The 19,115-nt window shown below is 36.3% G+C and overlaps 1 protein-coding gene across 7 annotated transcripts in view; it reads right to left on the minus strand.

Moving 5' to 3' along the window:
* The window catches only part of KLHL13 (kelch like family member 13), a 198,264-nt gene that overhangs the window by 45,761 nt on the left and 133,388 nt on the right, over positions 1-19,115 (minus strand). Inside the window, exon 1 of one of the 7 annotated variants that reach the window (XM_070784349.1) lies at positions 17,228-17,641. The exons of 5 other annotated variants lie outside the window; for them this stretch is intronic. In XM_070784349.1, the coding sequence (XP_070640450.1) occupies positions 17,228-17,307 (80 nt within the window). In that variant the 5' untranslated portion in view covers positions 17,308-17,641. Of the gene's footprint in view, positions 1-16,587; positions 16,862-17,227; positions 17,642-19,115 lie in introns of those variants that run through there. One more of the 7 variants, XM_070784348.1, reaches the window with a different exon arrangement.

A 19,115-nucleotide genomic window follows, 5' to 3' on the forward strand; every position in this document is an offset into this window, starting at 1 on the left:
TAATATCATTATAATTGAAAGTCAGTGCCATTGGGTTGGTGTGCAAGTACAGCAACAATAAGAAAACAAAAATAAAAGTCATGAATGGTATAACAACACAACAAGTCAGGTTGGTTAATCAAGACACTGACTCATGCTTTCCACCACCCGTCCCCCAGAAAAATAAAATACATATTTCTCACACTCACAATTTAAAAAGAAAATCAAGAAAAAGGCTTTCTTCAAAGAAGAACTCCCCCGCCATTTGTGTTTCTGCTCTGAAACAGAGAAGTGTCTGCTAGCAGCAGCATTTGCTAAATGAAACATTTCTTGTGATAAAGTTGCATTGGCAGGTGGGGGAAAAATTCAGCCACCTGTTCTCACACTCATTTGAATTTGAGTGCTAAATCCGTCAAGGTATTTCCTTCCCCCATAAGAAATAAATTAAAAACTTAAGACGGTATTAGTCATTTCCCATTGATTTTTCTATAGATTCAAAATATGCATTCTGCATTGAATTCTAAAGATATTAATAAGCTTCCTACCACAAAAATTTAGAACTCTCCTTCAGCACCCCATCAAAACCTGAATCACATGCATGCACACACACACTCAATGACATTAAGAAGAAAAAGAAAGTATTTTTAAAAATCAGAAATTTTCCAATTCATGAAGTAAGCTAATGTATATATAATAAACCTGGTATTCTCTTTAAAAGAAAAACCTTTAAAACCTAAAATATTTAAAGATATGTCCCAACTAAAATTATTATTTATGGTACCACTGCACAAGGAAGTTATAAACATCATAGCAATTCCTCTTAAGAAAGTATAAACTAATCACTATTTCAGAAACTATGGAGAATGTATCTTCTTAAGAAGATGCCTGCCTCAAAGAAGCCAAGAAAGATAAAGCTTTCGTTATTTGTATTTTTTAATGACATAAATACATTATTGTCAGGTTTCAATAAATCTGCTAATGGAAATCTTTAGCATAGATGATATAAAATAGCTGCTAAACTTTCCAAGGCTTTCTTTTCTGCTGTAGCAATACCAGAGCCCACAAAAGAGGAGAAAAAGTTCAAGGTGATAGCGTCAGACTCTAAAGTGATTTTCCAAAGTAAAGAAGTTTCTTTATATGCAAATGTATGTCACATTTAAAATAAAATCACACTAATAAATAACTGATGTCAGTTTTAACATACGAATAAGATCGTCTACCCAGCACCTGCTGTGTACTAGGCAGTGTGCCAAACATGTTCTCTGTGCTGCTTAATCCTCGTAACAATCCCATTTTAAAGACAGGAAACTGAAGCTCAGTGAGTTTAAGGCCTCATGATGAATCTGGTAACTGATTTGAACTTGAATCTGATTCCACAGCCCACATTGTTCTCACCACACCAAGCCTAAAAAACAAAGAGCAGAGAGTATAGGCCATGAAGCCTCAAGATGGACATTCCAATGTTTAATTTATAGACATGAGGATCGTTCTGTTACAGGGAACCAATTTGTTGGCTGAATTAGTTCAGGCTAAAATTACTCACTTTTACCACTACCTCCGTAACAACCATACCAATAGTTAAAAACCTCTACATGCCATTCTCCCAACACATCTGGGGTTGGGAGGGAGCATATCCTAGGATATAACTCAGATCAAATTTAAGAAGAACTCAACATTACTGATACGAATATCTAAAAGAACAGATTCTGAATTCCAAAGCCATCCAATAGCCATCACAGAAATAGCACTATGACACAGATGAGGGAATTGGGCTAAACAAATGGGATGACAAATGATATTCTACTCTAACTTGATGAAAGTAAATTATCCAAACCATAAAGCATTGGCATTGAATATCTCAGTCCTGTTCTTGAAGTGAAGTTGTGCAGTCGTGTCCTACTTTTTGCGACCCCATGGGCTGTAGCCCACCAGGCTCCTCAGTCCATGGGATTTTCCAGGCATGAATACTGGAGTAGGTTGCCATTTCCTTCTCCAGGGGATCTTCCCGACCCAGGGATCGAAACTGGGTCTCCGCATTGGAGGCAGATGCTTTACCATCTGAGCCACCAGGGCACTGTCAATTTAATGTTTGCTCCCTCTATATTTCAAAACTTAAGTCTTCCTTCATCTTTTAAAATCCATATATCAATTAAACTACATCAAGTCTCATGCACCTAGACTAGAAAATTCTACTGTTTGGAAGCTTGGTTTATATAAATTTCTCATCATATTCGGATGAAAGATATAGATAGAAAGTGAAAGTCGCTAAGCCGTGTCCGACTCTTTGCAACCCCATGGACTATACAGTCCATGGAACTCCCCTGGCCAGAATAGTGGAGTGGGTAGCCATTCCCTCCTCCAGGGGGTCCTCCCAACCCAGGGATCGAACCCAGGTCTCCCACACTGCAGGCGGATTCTTTACCAGTTGAGCCATCAGGGAAGCCCCAATGGGTAGTTAAATAAATAGATGGTAGATAGATGGATGGAGAAGGCAATGGCACCCAATTCTAGTCCTCTTGCCTGGAAAATCCCCTGGGTGGAGGAGCCTGGTAGGCTGCAGTCCATGGGGTCGCTAAGAGTCGGACATGACTGAGCAACTTGACTTTCACTTTTCACTTTCGTGCATTGGAGAAGGAAATGGCAACCCACTCCAGTGTTCTTGCCTGGAGAATCCCAGGGACGGGGGAGCCTGGTGGGCTGCCGTCTATGCGGTCGCACAGAGTCGGACACGACTGAAGCGACTTAGCAGCAGCAGCAGCAGCAGATAGATGGATAGACAGACAGAAGTAGAAACAAAAAGAATAAGCAAAAGAATGAGTTCTACTTGAAACTAATATAACATTGTAAATCAACCACACTACTTTTTAATAAATGAATTCTAAATGCCGATTCTGTATCTACTACCTAAAAAAGTGAAGTCTCAGTCAAAACTGCCCTGCCTTAAGAAGCCATATAAGGTGAGAGAGTACACAAGTGGTGCTGGTGGGAGGCAGACAGCAACATGGACACACAGTTCAGGTGAACAGCACAGACTCCCATCACAGTCAACAGTTTCCTTCCCAGCACTCAGAAGAGAGAGTTACAACCCTCTAAAAGGATGCTCCCTACCCCACTACAGCCAGCACCAGCCCAGCTATGAAGAAGTTGAGCTATACCTGAGGCCAGGAGCATGCCTTCTCCTTCTTCAATCCCCCAAAAAAGAAACTGGAACGAGAACTCTGACACCCCGGCCACCTTTCTATAAAGGAGCGTTTTGCTCCCAGAGGATTTATTAACCAAGGTGTCATTTTACTCCTATTATCTGTAACTCACTAACTTTGAAATTTGACTATGGTGCTACGGTGCGTTTCAAGGGAAAACCGTATTATTAAAGACTTGGGCTTTTACCTGCCTAAAATTTCAGTTTATGAAATATTCAAATATCCAAGTTATGCAATTTTAGAGTTTATTATAAAGGCAGATTCCACAAGCTCAAAACCAATTAGAAATCACTGAGACAAATCTCTCTGGGAACAGGAGGAATCATTAATCAAGTGGTAAAAATCCAATCCATTTCTGTCTTTTCTGAATTTCCTAGTTATATTCAACTTCATGAAGTCAATAATTCATGACCATGTCTTAAGGGAATGTTTATTGCTCTTTTAAAAGGAAACATGATAATAACAACAAGGAGTAAGACTTTCCAACCTAAAAGTAATAGCCAACTGCACTTCATGTTTTAAGAATTACAATTGGCAGCTCTATGAGTCCCACTGATTCTATCTTCAAAGACTATAATAAACGTAACGAATCTCATTCTTGATTTTGCAATGACCTAGAGGCACCCCTAATTATTTCAATGAATATATCAAATCAATCATTTAAATGTTTAATATGATTTCATCAAATCGATGTTTTATTATGACAGCCAATATTTTTAAGAGAAAAGGTAATACAAAAAGAGAAATCAGAAGATAAAGTCTTAACCCCAAGAGTCTGGGAATCACACTAAGAATAGTTCTCCCAAGCCTGTCTCAGATATGAAGCTTAGAGAAGCAAAAAGTAATATTAGTACAAGTTTTCATATTGGAATTATTTTCCATTTTGTACATATTTGCTTCACCATTAAAGTTTTTCTTTCGTTTTGTTGTTTGTTTTTAGAATATTTATTTGGCTGCCCCAGGTCCTAGTTGTGGCACGTGGGAGGGACCTAGTTCCCTGACCAGGCATCGGACCCGGGTACTCTGCATTGGGAGTGCAGTCCTAGCCACTGGACCACCAGGGGAGTCCCCGTTTTTGTTTGTTTGTTTTTTGGTCGAGCCCTGCAGCATGTGGAATCATAGTTCCTCAAACAGGGATGGAATCCATCCCCTTTGTATTGGAAGCAAAGTCTTAACTACTGGACTACCAGGGAAGTCTCATCATTAAGGCTTTTTAAATTAAACTTTGCTATAAGACTTTGTTATCCATCTTGTACAATGCTTACCATAAAGAAACATAACCAGTTATTCCTGACCTTAAGTTCTTAGGTTGTTAGAAGATGAAAAAAACCTTATTGTCACAGCCCACTCACCTATCTACACATTCAAGCATATTCTAAGAGAAGAAATGCGGAAATGGCTTGATTTTTCTCCTGAAATGCCATCCAGAACCTCCACTTGACTACAGTCCTAGAAAACTATTTTAACTAAGATCACTGTATTGGTCATCTGCATTCAACATCACAATGCAATTTCATGATCTAACTACAGACAGCTCTATTAATGTGAGTAACAAAAATTGCTCTATAAAAATACTTTCATAAGATTTTGTCCACTGTGCAGGAAGGAGTCTTTTGAATGAAGTATTTATGTACCATGACTATATTTGTTTACCCCAAATATTAAGTATTCTTAATAAAACTGGTAACGACTTCCTGGAAGGCAGACTGGTTATTTTTTTAAGAGAGTAGAAGCAAATTATAATTCATTGAGGAGTTTGCCACTTCGGGGGTAAGGTGTTTCTTTTTAGGAACATAATGGTCTCTGGCTTAAAGAGTTTGTGTTCTTGGGTGGAACTCAAAAAGGGTCAAGGCAGACCATATCCTTTAAGCAGTATGACCGTAGGCATCCAACACTCACATTTCCCAGTCAACTAAGTGGGAATTCTGAAATAGAAGCCAACTGGAGCATTTTCAGACCATGTGTGTATGTGTCTTGCTGAAGCAATCTATGAATTGTGAAGCTGTAATGAAGTACTGCCTCAAACTGTTTGTGACATATATAACTGAAGGATATTAAGCAAGAAAGAAGCATTCCCTTCCTTTCCTTCCTTCCATACTGTCCTTTAAACTAATGTTTCATACCCCAATTTATAATTTCTGACTCTCAAATTACAGGTGAGAAGGAGGTGAAGAAGAATCACCAAGTAGATGAAGAGAACAGGGTCAAGGTGTCAAGTTTGCTCAGCTAGTTGGAAAATGCTAGCCTAAATGCTATTCCCCCTCAAATCACCCCGTCTATAACAAGCTATTTCTTGAAGCAATAATTCATTTTTAAATGTTCAAAAGCTAGTATTTTTATAGATCATGCTTTAAGGAGAAAATTGGCTTATTTAAAGATACTCTCAATGGAAAAATTTGACTACATAGTTCTTAATGATCATTCCTGGAAGCTTAGTCAGTCAGAAGAAAGTTTAGGAATCTCAAATGTATCTAGATGTCATGCATTCAAGAGAGACATAGATAGGATATTCTGGATTCTAAAAGTGTTATCATCAAAATATTTCAGTCATCTTTGACTCCTGGTTCTCTCCCATCTCCTATATCCAGGCAACTGACAAAGTACTACTAAGTGTCTCTCTAGTATGCATCTATCTTTCACCACCTCTCCACCCTCACTGTCCCTGCCACACTTTGGGTATCTATTACTTCTTCCTTGGATTTGGTTATTAACGTATTTGTTACAGTACAACTTCTTCACATACTGCGGCTGTATTTATAGCTCTGAAAGTCACTTCCTTGCTCAAAAGTATTCAATGACTTCGCTCTGCTTGCTGAACAAAAGTCAAATCTTACACTCTTGGATTCCAGGCTTTTTGGACTAGCCCTCTTTAACTAGTTGTACATTCTGGCAAATAACTCAAAGCAAATATATATTTAATGACTGAAAATAAAAATTAAATTTATTCACAAACTATCAATTGTTTTGCTTTAGAATATGTTGTTTTCATATGTCAGTAACTGCTATGCTGTTTTTTTCTATTGTTAACCAAGTAATGTATAAAAGCATTTATTTAAAATATTTCTGATAGAAGGGAAAGTTAGTTAATTTAAATTCAATATCTGCTGGGAGTTCCCAGATTTCCCAGTGGTTAGGACTCAGTGCCATGGCCCCAGGTTGAATCTCCAGTGGAGGAACTACAACCCCACGAGCCACGGAACACAGCCAAAATATATATATATATATCATCTGTTAAACCTTTACATTTGGTCTAGCCTCTTTAAGTATAAAACAATTCAGAACATAAGTAAATGTGCATGATTTTCTGAGTATTGATCTTAAGTTTATTTCTCCTAAAACCTAGTCAGATTTCTTTTTATCTTAGTCAGCCCTTTCTGTTTTCAAACTATACACAGAAAACACATTATCATTTAGGTGCAACCATACTAGTTTTAAAACATGAATTTGTCTAAAATACTTTTCCCCACCATGGTAAAGGACGTGTGAAAATAAGCCAAATAAATCTCAACTTTGCTGCCTTGGAAGATATCATAATCTTACTTTCTTTATCAGATTACAATTTGATGAACCATGACTAAAATATTCTAGTCACTGGTAAATTGCTTCTGCTAAAATTACTTTCAGTCTGTGCCAGCATCATGGTATTCATCAGTAAGCAAGGAGCAGAATCAGGATTTTGGATTAGCTCTTTTCATAGGAAAGATAGCTGTAACTTACTCTCTAATAAGACTGTAATATATTAGATTCCTCTATATATGAAATGAAGATATGCAACACACTTTTAAGTGAAATAATTTGCACAAGGCTACAGACCTAAAAATTACTCTCTCTGAATTCTTTCACCAACTCAACATTTGAACACAGGCCAGGCCCTGCACTGGGAGACAGGTATAAAAGAGCAGGTGGGATACTTGCTTGCAGAGATTACAGTAAAAGAGAGAATTACTTTGCAAAGGACTAAATGTTATAAAAATAATAATAAATTATCAACATTATCTACTAACAAATTCTACATTTCATAATTTATATAAGCTACAGTAACAAAACTAATTACATACTTGCTCCCTGGTACAGAAGTGTATCAGTTCATATTTAGCATATAAGCACCAAATTTAAAAAAAGTAAATAATATCGAATTTCCTTAGTTATTTTATTTGAAAGGATTATCCATCCCAGATCAGGCTGTCTGCAAGGCTGGATCAGCAGTCAAATAATATCCACTATGCAAAAATATAATCTGTAATTATAATTACAGGAAAGAAAGCCAAACGTATGATGATTGATGGTACATCACATGATTTGAAAAAAAGTCTCTAATTATATCTATATACTTCAGCAATATGCCTACAAAAGATATGCTAATGAGCCAGGTCACTGGTCTACTTAAGATGAAAATTTTGGTTCCAGTTCCATGAACCTTTGTTTAGCTGTGAATCATTCAGAAATGACTGCACACACACATCCTTTGAGGGAAAATACTCATAATGAATAAAATGACTTCAATTTGGTGATGCTAAGGAATTGTCTATTGGATAATCTACTTACAACCTAAAATATCCATATACTCTTCAAAACTGTATTTCAGATTTTTTAAAGAATGTTATTATTCTTTTAATATTTATTTACATGCCTGTGTGAGGACTTAGTTGCAGCATACAGGATCTCTGATCTTTGTTGTAGCATGTGGGATCTTTAATTGCAGCATGTGGGATCTAGTTCCCTGAACAAGGATCAAACCTGGCCCCCCGGCACTGGAGGCATCGAGTTTTAGCCACTGGACCACCAGGGGAGTCCCTCAAATATTCTGCAGGTCCACCGAAACTAAAGCTAGGTCAAACTGTGAGTTAATTAGGAAAACGGCTCAATGCAATACAAGAGAAAAATCTCTAGTATAATCACATCTATAAAGAGAAATCTAGTTGAGGTTTTTGTAGTAAACTGTTTTTTAACATTAATTTGTAATACAATTGATGAAACAGGATGAAGTAATAAAAAGGAAATATAAACTAAGACTGGGTTAAATCATCAAATACAAATGTATACAGATGGTGGAAAACTGACCAGACTTAAATATCACATTCTCTTTCTAGGTACAATGGTATGACAAAGAATGATTTCTAAGGTTCCTCCCAGCTCTTAGATTCAAAGAATCCTGAATAAGATACTTAGGCTCTTTTTAAGATGCCATGTTCTGATCTCATGGGTCAGTGAAAAGCACTATGTTTTTAAAACCAACCAAACAAACAAAACCAAAGAGTGAAAATAGAAGATGTTACAGGGCAAGTTGTAAATGAGCAAAGGTCATTTAGAATTTGTAGAAATATCCTTAGTGATAGACTTTCAAGTGGGGAAGAAGGAGGGGGAGGGAGCAAAGAAGGACACAGTGATGGCCAAGGCACTAGTTTAGCCCAGTTGCCAACAACAGATGAGCTCGCCACTCTAATACGTCATTCTTGTAATGTTTCATTTTCAAAATTTTATTGTTCTAAAATACCGTATTCATGGGACTTGGCAGTCTGGTGGTTAAGATTCCATTCTTCTAGGGCAGGGGGGCGTGGGTTTGATTCCCTGGTTGGGAAACTAAGAGCTCACATACCGAGAGAGCTGCCTGGCCAAAACAAACAAACAAAAAAATCCCCTGCGGTATTTAAAGCTTTTAAACCAAAATCTCAATCGAGTCCCTGCATCTTCCAATCTAATCACATGTGTCCTTAAAAGTGGAAGAGAAAGGCAGAAGAGGTAGGGTCAGAGAGAGATAGATGTGAAAAAGACTCTTGCCATTGCTGGCAATGAAGATGGAGGAAGGGAGCCAGTAGCCAAGGAATGCTGGCGGCCCCTAGAAGCTGAGATCAACTATTGGATTACAGCCAGCAAGAAGATGGGGACCTTGGTGGTCGTACAGCTGCAAAGAACTGAACTCTGTCAGTGATCCAAATGAGCAGGAAATGCATGCTCCCCTAGAGAATCAGAAGCAAACACGGCCCTGCCATCACCTTGATTTTAGCCCAGTGTGCAACAGCTACAGCACTGTCAATGGCAGCTAATTACCAGGCGGGAAAAGGTGGGTGGCCAATGAAAGTAGAACAATACTTCAAAAGAAATAGGAAATAAGAGGCTAATGCTGGTATCATATCAGTTAAGTAAAGATTATTGCCCCACTACTTTCCTGTAATTTCACCCCTTGACTGTACCACAAAGTAGAGCTATCTTGTTCCTATACCACCATCCAATTCAAGCAAGTTTATCTCATCTGTCACACTTCTTTGTTCTTCGAATCCTAGTGAGATATTTCCTAATTAGGAGATGGCATGAAAGTAGCAAAACTCTATGAAAACAAAAAGGCATTAGAGAAGCCAAGATCATTGAAATCAAGACCTGCATTTGAATTCTCACTTCACCTCTTACTTGAAGTGTGACATTGACCAAGTTAATTAACTTCTTGGAACCACCATGCCCATCGTGTAAAACAGGGAGAAGACTTACCTTTCTGGAGTATTTGGGAGGCAGCTGACAAAGTGCTTGGCTTTTTTTGTTTTTTTGTTTTTTTTTTTTTTACTGGAAAAGGAAGGCCTTACTTCTTGCAACAAGTAAGGAGAACACCTGGAACCTTTCCCAAAGGAGTGTCTTCCCGGACAGCAAACTTTGGGAAGTTTTAACAAAATGCTTGTACTCTAATATTAGAACTCAATAAACTGTATTACATTTAACTATGTTAAACCAGCACATTTTAAATACTGGAAATAAATACATTTCATATGAAATTTATAACATCTGTTATATAGGTAGATCAAGAGTTCTGAAAGTTGTTTTTATTTACATTGTTCTTATGGAAAGATATTTCATTTCTCCACTGAACCATATAAAAAGTATTGTACAACAAGTTGGCTATCTCCTGTCTTACCATACCATAAATGTGATAAAATTGGGTAAAAACAACATATACCCTAATCATAGTAAGTCATGCCAGTGAAAATATTTTACTATAGTAGGAAACATAATATAATTTTATTTTTCACTAAGATTACATCACATAGTCTGGGATCAAATTGCTGATGCTTTGTAAAGGTAAAAATAGATACACTTGTATGCTATAAAGCACCTAAGCCCTGTCCAACTTAAAGGATGGTACTTTGTTCTTCTTCTTTAAAAAGGTGACTCTCAAGTTTAAACGTAAATTACATCATTTTCCACCTTATGGAATATGCATTTCCTTTTTTGTTTACAAACTGGGGTATAACTGACATACATTATATTAGTTCCAGGTATACCACATAATGATTCAATATTTGTATATATTGTGAAATGATCACAATAGGAATATGCACTTTAAAATGTTATCTATATCCAATTCATATCTCCTCTGTTAGCCCAGACACATTTCTCCTCTGTAGTATTTTTACCATCATTAAATTATTATCATTACTGAAAGTATAGTAAACAAAAATGTTATTTAAACTTGTTTTGGTTTAGAATTTTCACAGCAGTAAAATAAATTAAGCAATTTAACTGTTTATAAATATAGGATGGAAGATAAAGAACAGTCATTTTGAATAACTGCAAGGACTATATCCATAATACCCAGCAGAGTTATTCCTAACACATACCAGGCAGTGAATAACTTCTGAATATCATAAACTCAATATACAGGTGATTGAAAAAGAACTGAGCTCTTTCAAAAGTAGATTGCTCAGTAACTTCTTTATGTACTGATTGCCCAAGAATCTCACATTTATACCACCTCATTCTCAGCCTTGAGGAAATAAAAGCAGTACACTGTGGTTGCTATTTCAATTTAAAATATCAGCATGTACAGTGCTTGTAATTCCTGACTTTTCACCAGAAGTAATAAAGCCATTAATACAAATAAAATACTTGCCTATCTCTTAGTTCTTTTTTTTTTCCTTCCCCCTAACTTGGCCCTATTTAGGTCTCATCTAAATATTCTAAATTTCAAGCAGAATGTCTAGAATTCTTATTAACTTCAGACTTCCCATGATGATAAAAGATCTGCATTTCCACCTCTCTTCCCTCTGGGGAAATGTTTTGAGCAGTACTTGGAGGTAACGCTCATTTATTTAGACATAAAATACAAGGAATCTAGATAAATTATTGACAAGTAACATTCTTGGAAATTTCTGAAAGCATCAGAAATACTAGCTTTCTGTCTTGCAAATTTCTTGTGTCTAATAATCTTCAGTTACATTAAATAATTTTTAAGAGATCTTTTTAAAGACACATACATGCTCAGTGCTCAGTCATGTCAGACCCTTTAGGACCCCATGGAGTGTAGCCCACTAGGCTCTTCTGTCCATGGGAGTTTACAGGCAAGATTACTGGAGTGGGCTGCCATTCTCTGCTCCAAGGGATCTTCCCAACCCAAGGATCAAACCTGAGTCCCTCACATCTCCTGCATTTGAGGCAGATTTTTTTTTTACCACTGAGCAACTGGGGAAGCCCCCAAAAGACACATACAATGGGCCTAAAAACAAAATTAAAAAAAATATTTTAAGATACAAACAGTGGGCTTTAAAACTAAATTTTAATTTCATTTGCGCATGCCAGACTTTCTCAAAGTAGCCAAGAGAATAATTGCTGACCCATTGTAAACTCTGAAAAGAAGTTTGCAAACTCTGATTAACTATGGTTCAGGGTGAATGCTATGATTAAAAAATAATATAATCCCAGGCTCTTTGAGATAAGCATCATGCCTGTATGAAAGGAGAGAGGTGTCTTCCTTTAGTCAGACCACATGGGGAGCATCTCATTCAGATGAAGTAATCAATATCTTGTATAAAGACTAACATAAAAAACTGTTGGCTGAGGGACAACCAGCAGAGTGAAAAGTCTGGAAAACCTGTCACATGAGTAATGGTTAAAGAAAGAACATTTCCAGGCTTAAATGTTATGGAAAAAATAATATTTTTCTCCATAGCTCTAGAAGGCCACACTAGGAAGAGGAGATAAAAGATAGGAGGAATTGATTTTGCTCAGTGCAAGGAAGAGCTGTTCATGAATGAAAGGTGCTACCTTGGTGAGGTAGTGGGCTCTCCGTCACTGACAGCAATCAAGGAGAATGTGTATCAGCATCTTTCAGAGGTGTCACAGGAAGGATTCTTGCTTTAAAGGGGGTTTAGATTCTCTAAATGACATCTGAGGTCACTTTTATCTCAATGATTTGCCATTAGTAAGTCTTAAGCTAATCCTCCTGCAAGCTCAGACAATGGAAATTCTCAAGAAACATGCTACTAATACAAAAGTTACACATGAACATTACATTGCTCTGAGGTGTTGTTTGTTATTTCTCCACATAATTTTATTAGATGGAGCATATGCAGTAAAAAAACAAACAGACACAAACAAAAGTTTCTGTATATGGTAATTGTGAAAATACTTAATTATTTTCTTTTCTAATTTGAGAATATCAATTTGGGAAGTATGTGGCTAGATAAAAAAGATTTCTATGGTTGTTTTATTTTAGAGGTTGTATTTTATTAAAAAAGACAATCTTAGGGGATAGAAAACATGTCAAATTTAGAAAATGCATATTTTAATTTTCTCTGTCCTGTGAGTCATCCACAAACAAAGAATATTTATATAGTATGAAAGAATCTAGAAAAATTATTGTCAAGTAAAGTACCATCTTTTCTAGGGAAATCTGGATACTGAATTTTAATGATAAAATGATAGAAAATGATTGCTATGAAAGTCAGTGTTACTGGTTATTTTACTCTAAAATATATTTTATATAGTAAACAAAATAATTGTAAACAAGACACTAACTGAACACAAGTGCATTGGCTAAGAGAGGAAAAGTCTTATTCGCTAACACTCATTCTACACCCATTGTTTGGCTGGCTAGGATTCACTGTTACACTGTGCTGGTTAATTCTTACCCATTGTCTTCCTCCTTACTGCCACACCATTATTAGCAAGACTTAGTGCTTCTAAAGAAAAGATAAAAAGATCGCTAATGCTAATTCTGTTCTATTTCCTTGTGTCCTTGGAATCTAATAATACATTAACCCTATAACATCAGCCTGAAGGAACCATTGTTGTTTGAAAACAATGAATACCAAATACCAGAAAACCACTTAGAAGTGACTGCCCTTTCAGCTTTATTAATTTAGGCAAAATGACAGGTTAATTTATATGGTTCACACCTGTCAGGAGCAGAGTCTACTAATTCAGTTTACACTGACCAGGAGATCCTCCCTCAGGCTAAGGTTGAACTTCAACCTTCTGTTGAACAGAGTGGAACACAAACACATCACTCAGATTTCAAGCAAGACAGTCCCTTCAGAATTCCACCTGGATGGCACACCGCCCTTGCAAGTGTTCAAAACTGAAGCTGAAAGAAGACTATCTATCCAATAAAGACTAAGTAATATTTGGAAATCAAGCTATCTGGAAGCCAAAGGATTATTTTCCAGATAATTTCCCCAAATCTTTCATCTTTAAGGTACTCCACTTTACCGGAGTCATATTGTAACACAATTTGAAAAGCACTTTATACTATATAAAAAACTATTTCCTTCATATTATCAGAAACATAGTATTTATCGTCAATAAGTCTTGAAAATATGGAAAGGTTTTAATTCTCATTCAGGTTCTAAACAAGCAGAAAGCAAGCCAGCTTGGACTTTAAAACCACAAGGGGAAGAAGGGAGCTTTTCTGTTCAACGTTTGCAGTAAGTAAAACATTCTCTACGGTAGCTTTTACTAGTGGCTAACAGCATTGGCCTCTCAATAATGCCAATGCAAGAGTTCAAGTCAGCAGCACCTAAGCTGAGTTGAGAAAGAGACCAGGAGGAGCCTTTATATTTTCTCCATATTTGCTCCATTACTACAACACACTTTTACTACAAGCAAAACTATTTTATATTGAAATTTCAGTCTTTGAAAAAGTACCCAAGTCGTCAATGAAAATCATGTAGTATGTATTTGACAAATCACAGTAAATAGTGATAAAGGTTTAAAAACCAATACTGATGCTACACAAGCAAATATACCAAAAGATGGTTATACTAACTGTGAAGAATTCTATATTCAAGATAGTAGTTTTAATGTTTATACATAATTTTACAGGTAAATTCTAAACATCACAGTCTATTAAAGAGTCAGAATTTAGATACTTCAAATCAATGCAAAGACTTTAGACCTAAAAGACACAACTAACCATCTAATCTATAATCTGTGTTTGCCAGCCCAACCAATTCTGGAAGCAGACACAATGTTACTTGACCTAGTATTCTAAAGTAGTCTTTATAATTTCTGAGTGAAAACTCTGTGCAATTTAAATATCATTTATGTGTAGAAGTGTTATGGAATATAAGGAAACCCTGATGAGAACAACATGTTAAACATGGCATCTTTATTTCTGGTCCAGCAAGCAAATGAACAAGTTATTTAAAACATTGATTTAAACTCCCCAAGCTAGTCTTCTTTTCCTATATTTAATGTATTTTCTCTGTGTATATTTATATAATATTGTAACCTATTAATTTATTTATAAAAATAAGTTAAGGCCAATTTAATAATACAGACTGTCACAATACCAAAACAGTCCAGGCTAGCACTAGCTCCTCAAATACACTTTTCCATTCTACATATGTGTACTATCAATAATCAGAGCCAACATGCAAGATCTATATTTTCTGGCTTCTATCATCTAAATCAACTCACTCATATCATCAGGTCAAAGAGGTGAGGACTTAAAAGAAAGAAAGTGATTCATTAAAGATGCTGTATTAAGCTGTATCTGAGCTTGTGGCTAGTATGGATTGATAAAATATAAGTATATTTTAACCATCTCTAAAAACTCACAAGTCAGCTGCAATAGGGGCTGCATATTGGATCTTTTGGACAGTAAAATGCAGTAAGAATACTAGAATCCATTAGTAACTAGTAACCATTAGTAACCATAACCTACTGACTTTACTTTCCTCAGGTGTGTATGTTTTGTTGTGTTTTATTTTGATGATAAAGTTGCTTTTGGTAAATCTTTGGTCATTTCTTACCAGCTAAGATACATAAAGTCAATAGGCACATCTCATTTTCTCAAATTATTTGAAGGAGCGCCATTAACCTGTCACCTTCATTAATTTGCACTTTTAACAAATACAGCTTTAGAGAGACAAATAGAGCTGATTTTTTCCTTTTTTCTTTTAGAAACATAACTTAAATTTTTAACTTTATAGGAAACAGAATTTAACACCCAGATAGAATAACCTGAAGCATCTCTAAGAAGGAATATACAAAATAATCTGAAAATGAAATGAGAATGGGATTTAACTGAAATGTCATTTTCCCTCGTGTTCCTGGGAATTGCTTCTTTTGGACTGAGAGCACAAGCACACCTCTTCAGCAGTTGAAAGCCTTTCAAAGAACCAGACAGATACCCCTGTGCATCCGTTCCTCATATAAAGCAAAAACTAAGTAATAAAATGGCAACTCACCAGATTTCTAAACACACAATAAACCTAAAAGCGGGAAGAATTTTCCACATCTGTCCTACTGAAAAATATTTTAAAGGGAACACTTAACAGTAAGACAGACTTTCATTCGAAAGCTTTTCTCACACAATTAATTTTTTTTTTAAAAAGTCCAGCTTTCCCTCACTCCTTCTCTATAAAAAAAAGATCACAGGCAATATTTTAATTTACTGTATCTCCTAGATTTTTTTTTAAAGCAACCCTGTGCGAATTTAGAAAGATTTTCAAAAATTCTAGAAAGACTTCACCTAAATATTTCAGTATATATTTACTTAAATTTCTAAAACAGACATTTGTATACTTTTCAACTCCATGTATATAAATAGCTACTCACAGAACTATAAATTTGCACAAATTCAAAACTTATACTTCAGAACTCAAATTATAAAACTGAGAAAGATAAAATATCAAACTTATTAATATTCATACACAACTCAAGTATAAAAGTCCTGATTAAAAGTCTCATTTTTCTGATCAATGTGTTAATTCTGAAAGTTTCAAATTCATCAAAAAATTATAGAAAGCATTTCCATATTTAATACAATACCATCAATCATCAGCAGTTTTTGTGCCATTACACAAAAGAAGTCATCTTAAGTATTACAGATAAACCAAAATTCAAAAAATCCAACCAATGTAAAAGTTTATCCTTATGCATTTTCTTAGCTATACCTTTAGACTCTCATCTTAGTAATTATATTACCATGAAGCACTTTAAATGAAAATAAACATAAACTCCCAGAAAAACAAAACAATGGTAAAATGTGGACATGCCAATATAGTTAAATGTCAGCAAGGTCGAGACTTTTCATCTTGTGGGGTTTTGGATGTTGCTGTTTGGGATGTTTAGCCCCTTTTGCCACAAGGTTGATTCATGAATGAAATCCCGCTTTAATATCCTATTTTCTCTCACTTACATGTATGCTGGAGAAAGTGGAGTTGACCTGGATGTTTTAAGCACAGGAACTGGGAATTTCCAGATAGCAGGAGAGCTCGTTTTCCATTTCAATGGCATGTTGTCACCACGGTACTACAATAACAGTAAACAGCGTTTCCATAACAGACTACCAACTAGGACTTCCATTCCACACTGTACTGACACAGCAGTGGCTGCCGCGGAGAACAAGCCAACGATCCTGCCAGTGCCCTGAAACCGATGCTTCCAATCTGTAAAATAGGGCTGCAAGGCACCTCCTTTAAATCCTCCTGTCCCCTAAAGCCATATGATGATTCTACCGTTCAAACTCCACAATAGTGCCACCTCGTTAGGAAAGCGTTGACTGCAGTATATATATATATATATATATATATATTTTTTTTTTTTTTTTGAAAAGACTGCACTGTGCATACCACACAATGCAGCTTTATTTAATAAAAGCAGCTAGGGTTTGGCTTTTTTTTTTTTTGGTATTATTTTCAGCTTGCATGACCATTGTTCCACCTTAACAGGGATACTGCAGCACGGCACTATATTCTGCACCTATTAACCTGATTTCTGACCAATAGTAGCAGGAAAAAGAAAATAGACGGGTTTCATACGAAAATGAAACAACATACCTACTCAGAATACACTTGTCATCCTCTGAACATTCTTCTTTTGAGCTGCAACAATACAAATGGGATATAAACCTCAGCATAGCCTTAGGCCACAGCTAACAGAGATCAGTGACTAAATTCGGCAGCCTGCTTTCCTCCTCTGCAAGCTCTGGCCACACAATACAAGAATGCCATTATGGGAAGAGCCCGTTTAAAAAATGCCAGTCTCTCAGTTTTCCAGTTTGAAGAAGGAAAAAATGTAAGAACAAATATCAACTGCTGCAAAACTCTGCACGCTCTTCCAGTAGCTTCTCATGCAAGTTGCTCTCTTTTCCCTATTCTGAATTCCAAGCCGGGATGAACAAAAATCTCATACATTTACAACATGCTGTGTGCTAACACGAATACCACTCTGTCTTCTGCAGCAGAGAAGTACAGAATAGCATGCTCTTAATAGCAGTCCTCGGAGGGACGCTATCAACAATCTAATTCAGTGCTGCCCTCCCCTTCTTCTCTCCCCCTTTCCCTCCCCTTCACCCCCCTTCACGACTCCCCCGCCCCCAAACAGCTCACAAATTGCCTAGAGGAGAGACACCAAGCAGGTGTCCAGCAGGGACTATTCCAAAGCTCAGCGGTGGGGTCCGGTAACCTCGAGGGGTTAGTGATTGACAAGGAGGTTAAAAAATTAAAGCTGCTGTCAAAGGCAGCTTGACGTATTTCAGGAAAGTAACAGCAGAGGCTTCATCTATATTGTTTTAAAATACTGCCAGAAAATAGCATTCTAAATGCCCAGAGAGCGACTGGGTGTTTTAAGTTTCTGTTTAAAGCACCAAACTCACACATTCTCTACAGAGTTCAAAGAAGTGAAAATAGGATAAAGAGGTATTATGCTGAACTCTTTATTTTCAGAATGAAGATTTTTACTTCTGATGTAGGCAAGTCACCATCACTAAATATCTACTCTCAGAGCACCCTCCCATTTCTACCTAAAAACCAAATTATCCGTCTTCATCAATGCAACCTTAATAAAGGCAGACTGCCATTGACATGAAAGCCACCTTTTTAAAAAACTCACTGCAGTGACAAGAAGCTCATATTTACTTTCAAGTTAACATTCAAACAATAAGCTTGTACTTCCAATTTAAGTAGCTGGCTTTTATACAGTCTTTCCAAATTATTCCTAGTTTTGGAAAGATTGGGATTCAGTCCCCTAAGACTCTTTCTCATTTGTATTCAAAAAGCACAGATTTATACAAGAAAGACACTACTTTCAAAAATTTCAAAAAATGTAATTTAATATACCAGAAATAGAGCATGAAATCACCTAAGGTAATCACAAGTACCTTTAAGATACACATTAATATTCAAAAGTGTTATTTTCCGATGAAATCCAACATATATGCATATGCAGTATATACATTCACAGATACACAGCTATGGCGAGAAAGCTTATTTTGAAGAATTGACCAGTACTGCATACACTTTATTAAATACGAAATAGGTTTCAGCTATCACTAGCTCGCAAATAATTTTTATTCAATCTACCAAACACAAACATTGAGCAAAAACTCAGTCAAGCAACTTAAAGGGTTAAATGATATTTCCAGTTCTCTAGTACCCCCACACAAAACTGTCTCACAGAAATCTTCAAGAAAATCAGAGAAAGGAGTATTTATCAATATCTTAGTGACCAAAATATAGTTTTTTAAAAGTGTCACTATTACCAAAAACTACAGTCAATATATTGTATTAGGATTTGTGTAATAATTCTTAACAGTTAAGAAGCAAAAAGATTCTAGGTACAACTGGCAGTGGTAATTTGTTGGAAACACCCAGAAGAAAATCACACAACACATGTGCGCACATGCACACACGCGTGCGCGTGCGCGCACACACACGCACACACATA

Source organism: Bos indicus, chromosome X (genome assembly GCF_029378745.1).
Source record: "Bos indicus isolate NIAB-ARS_2022 breed Sahiwal x Tharparkar chromosome X, NIAB-ARS_B.indTharparkar_mat_pri_1.0, whole genome shotgun sequence".
Classification (NCBI taxonomy): Eukaryota; Metazoa; Chordata; class Mammalia; order Artiodactyla; family Bovidae; genus Bos; species Bos indicus.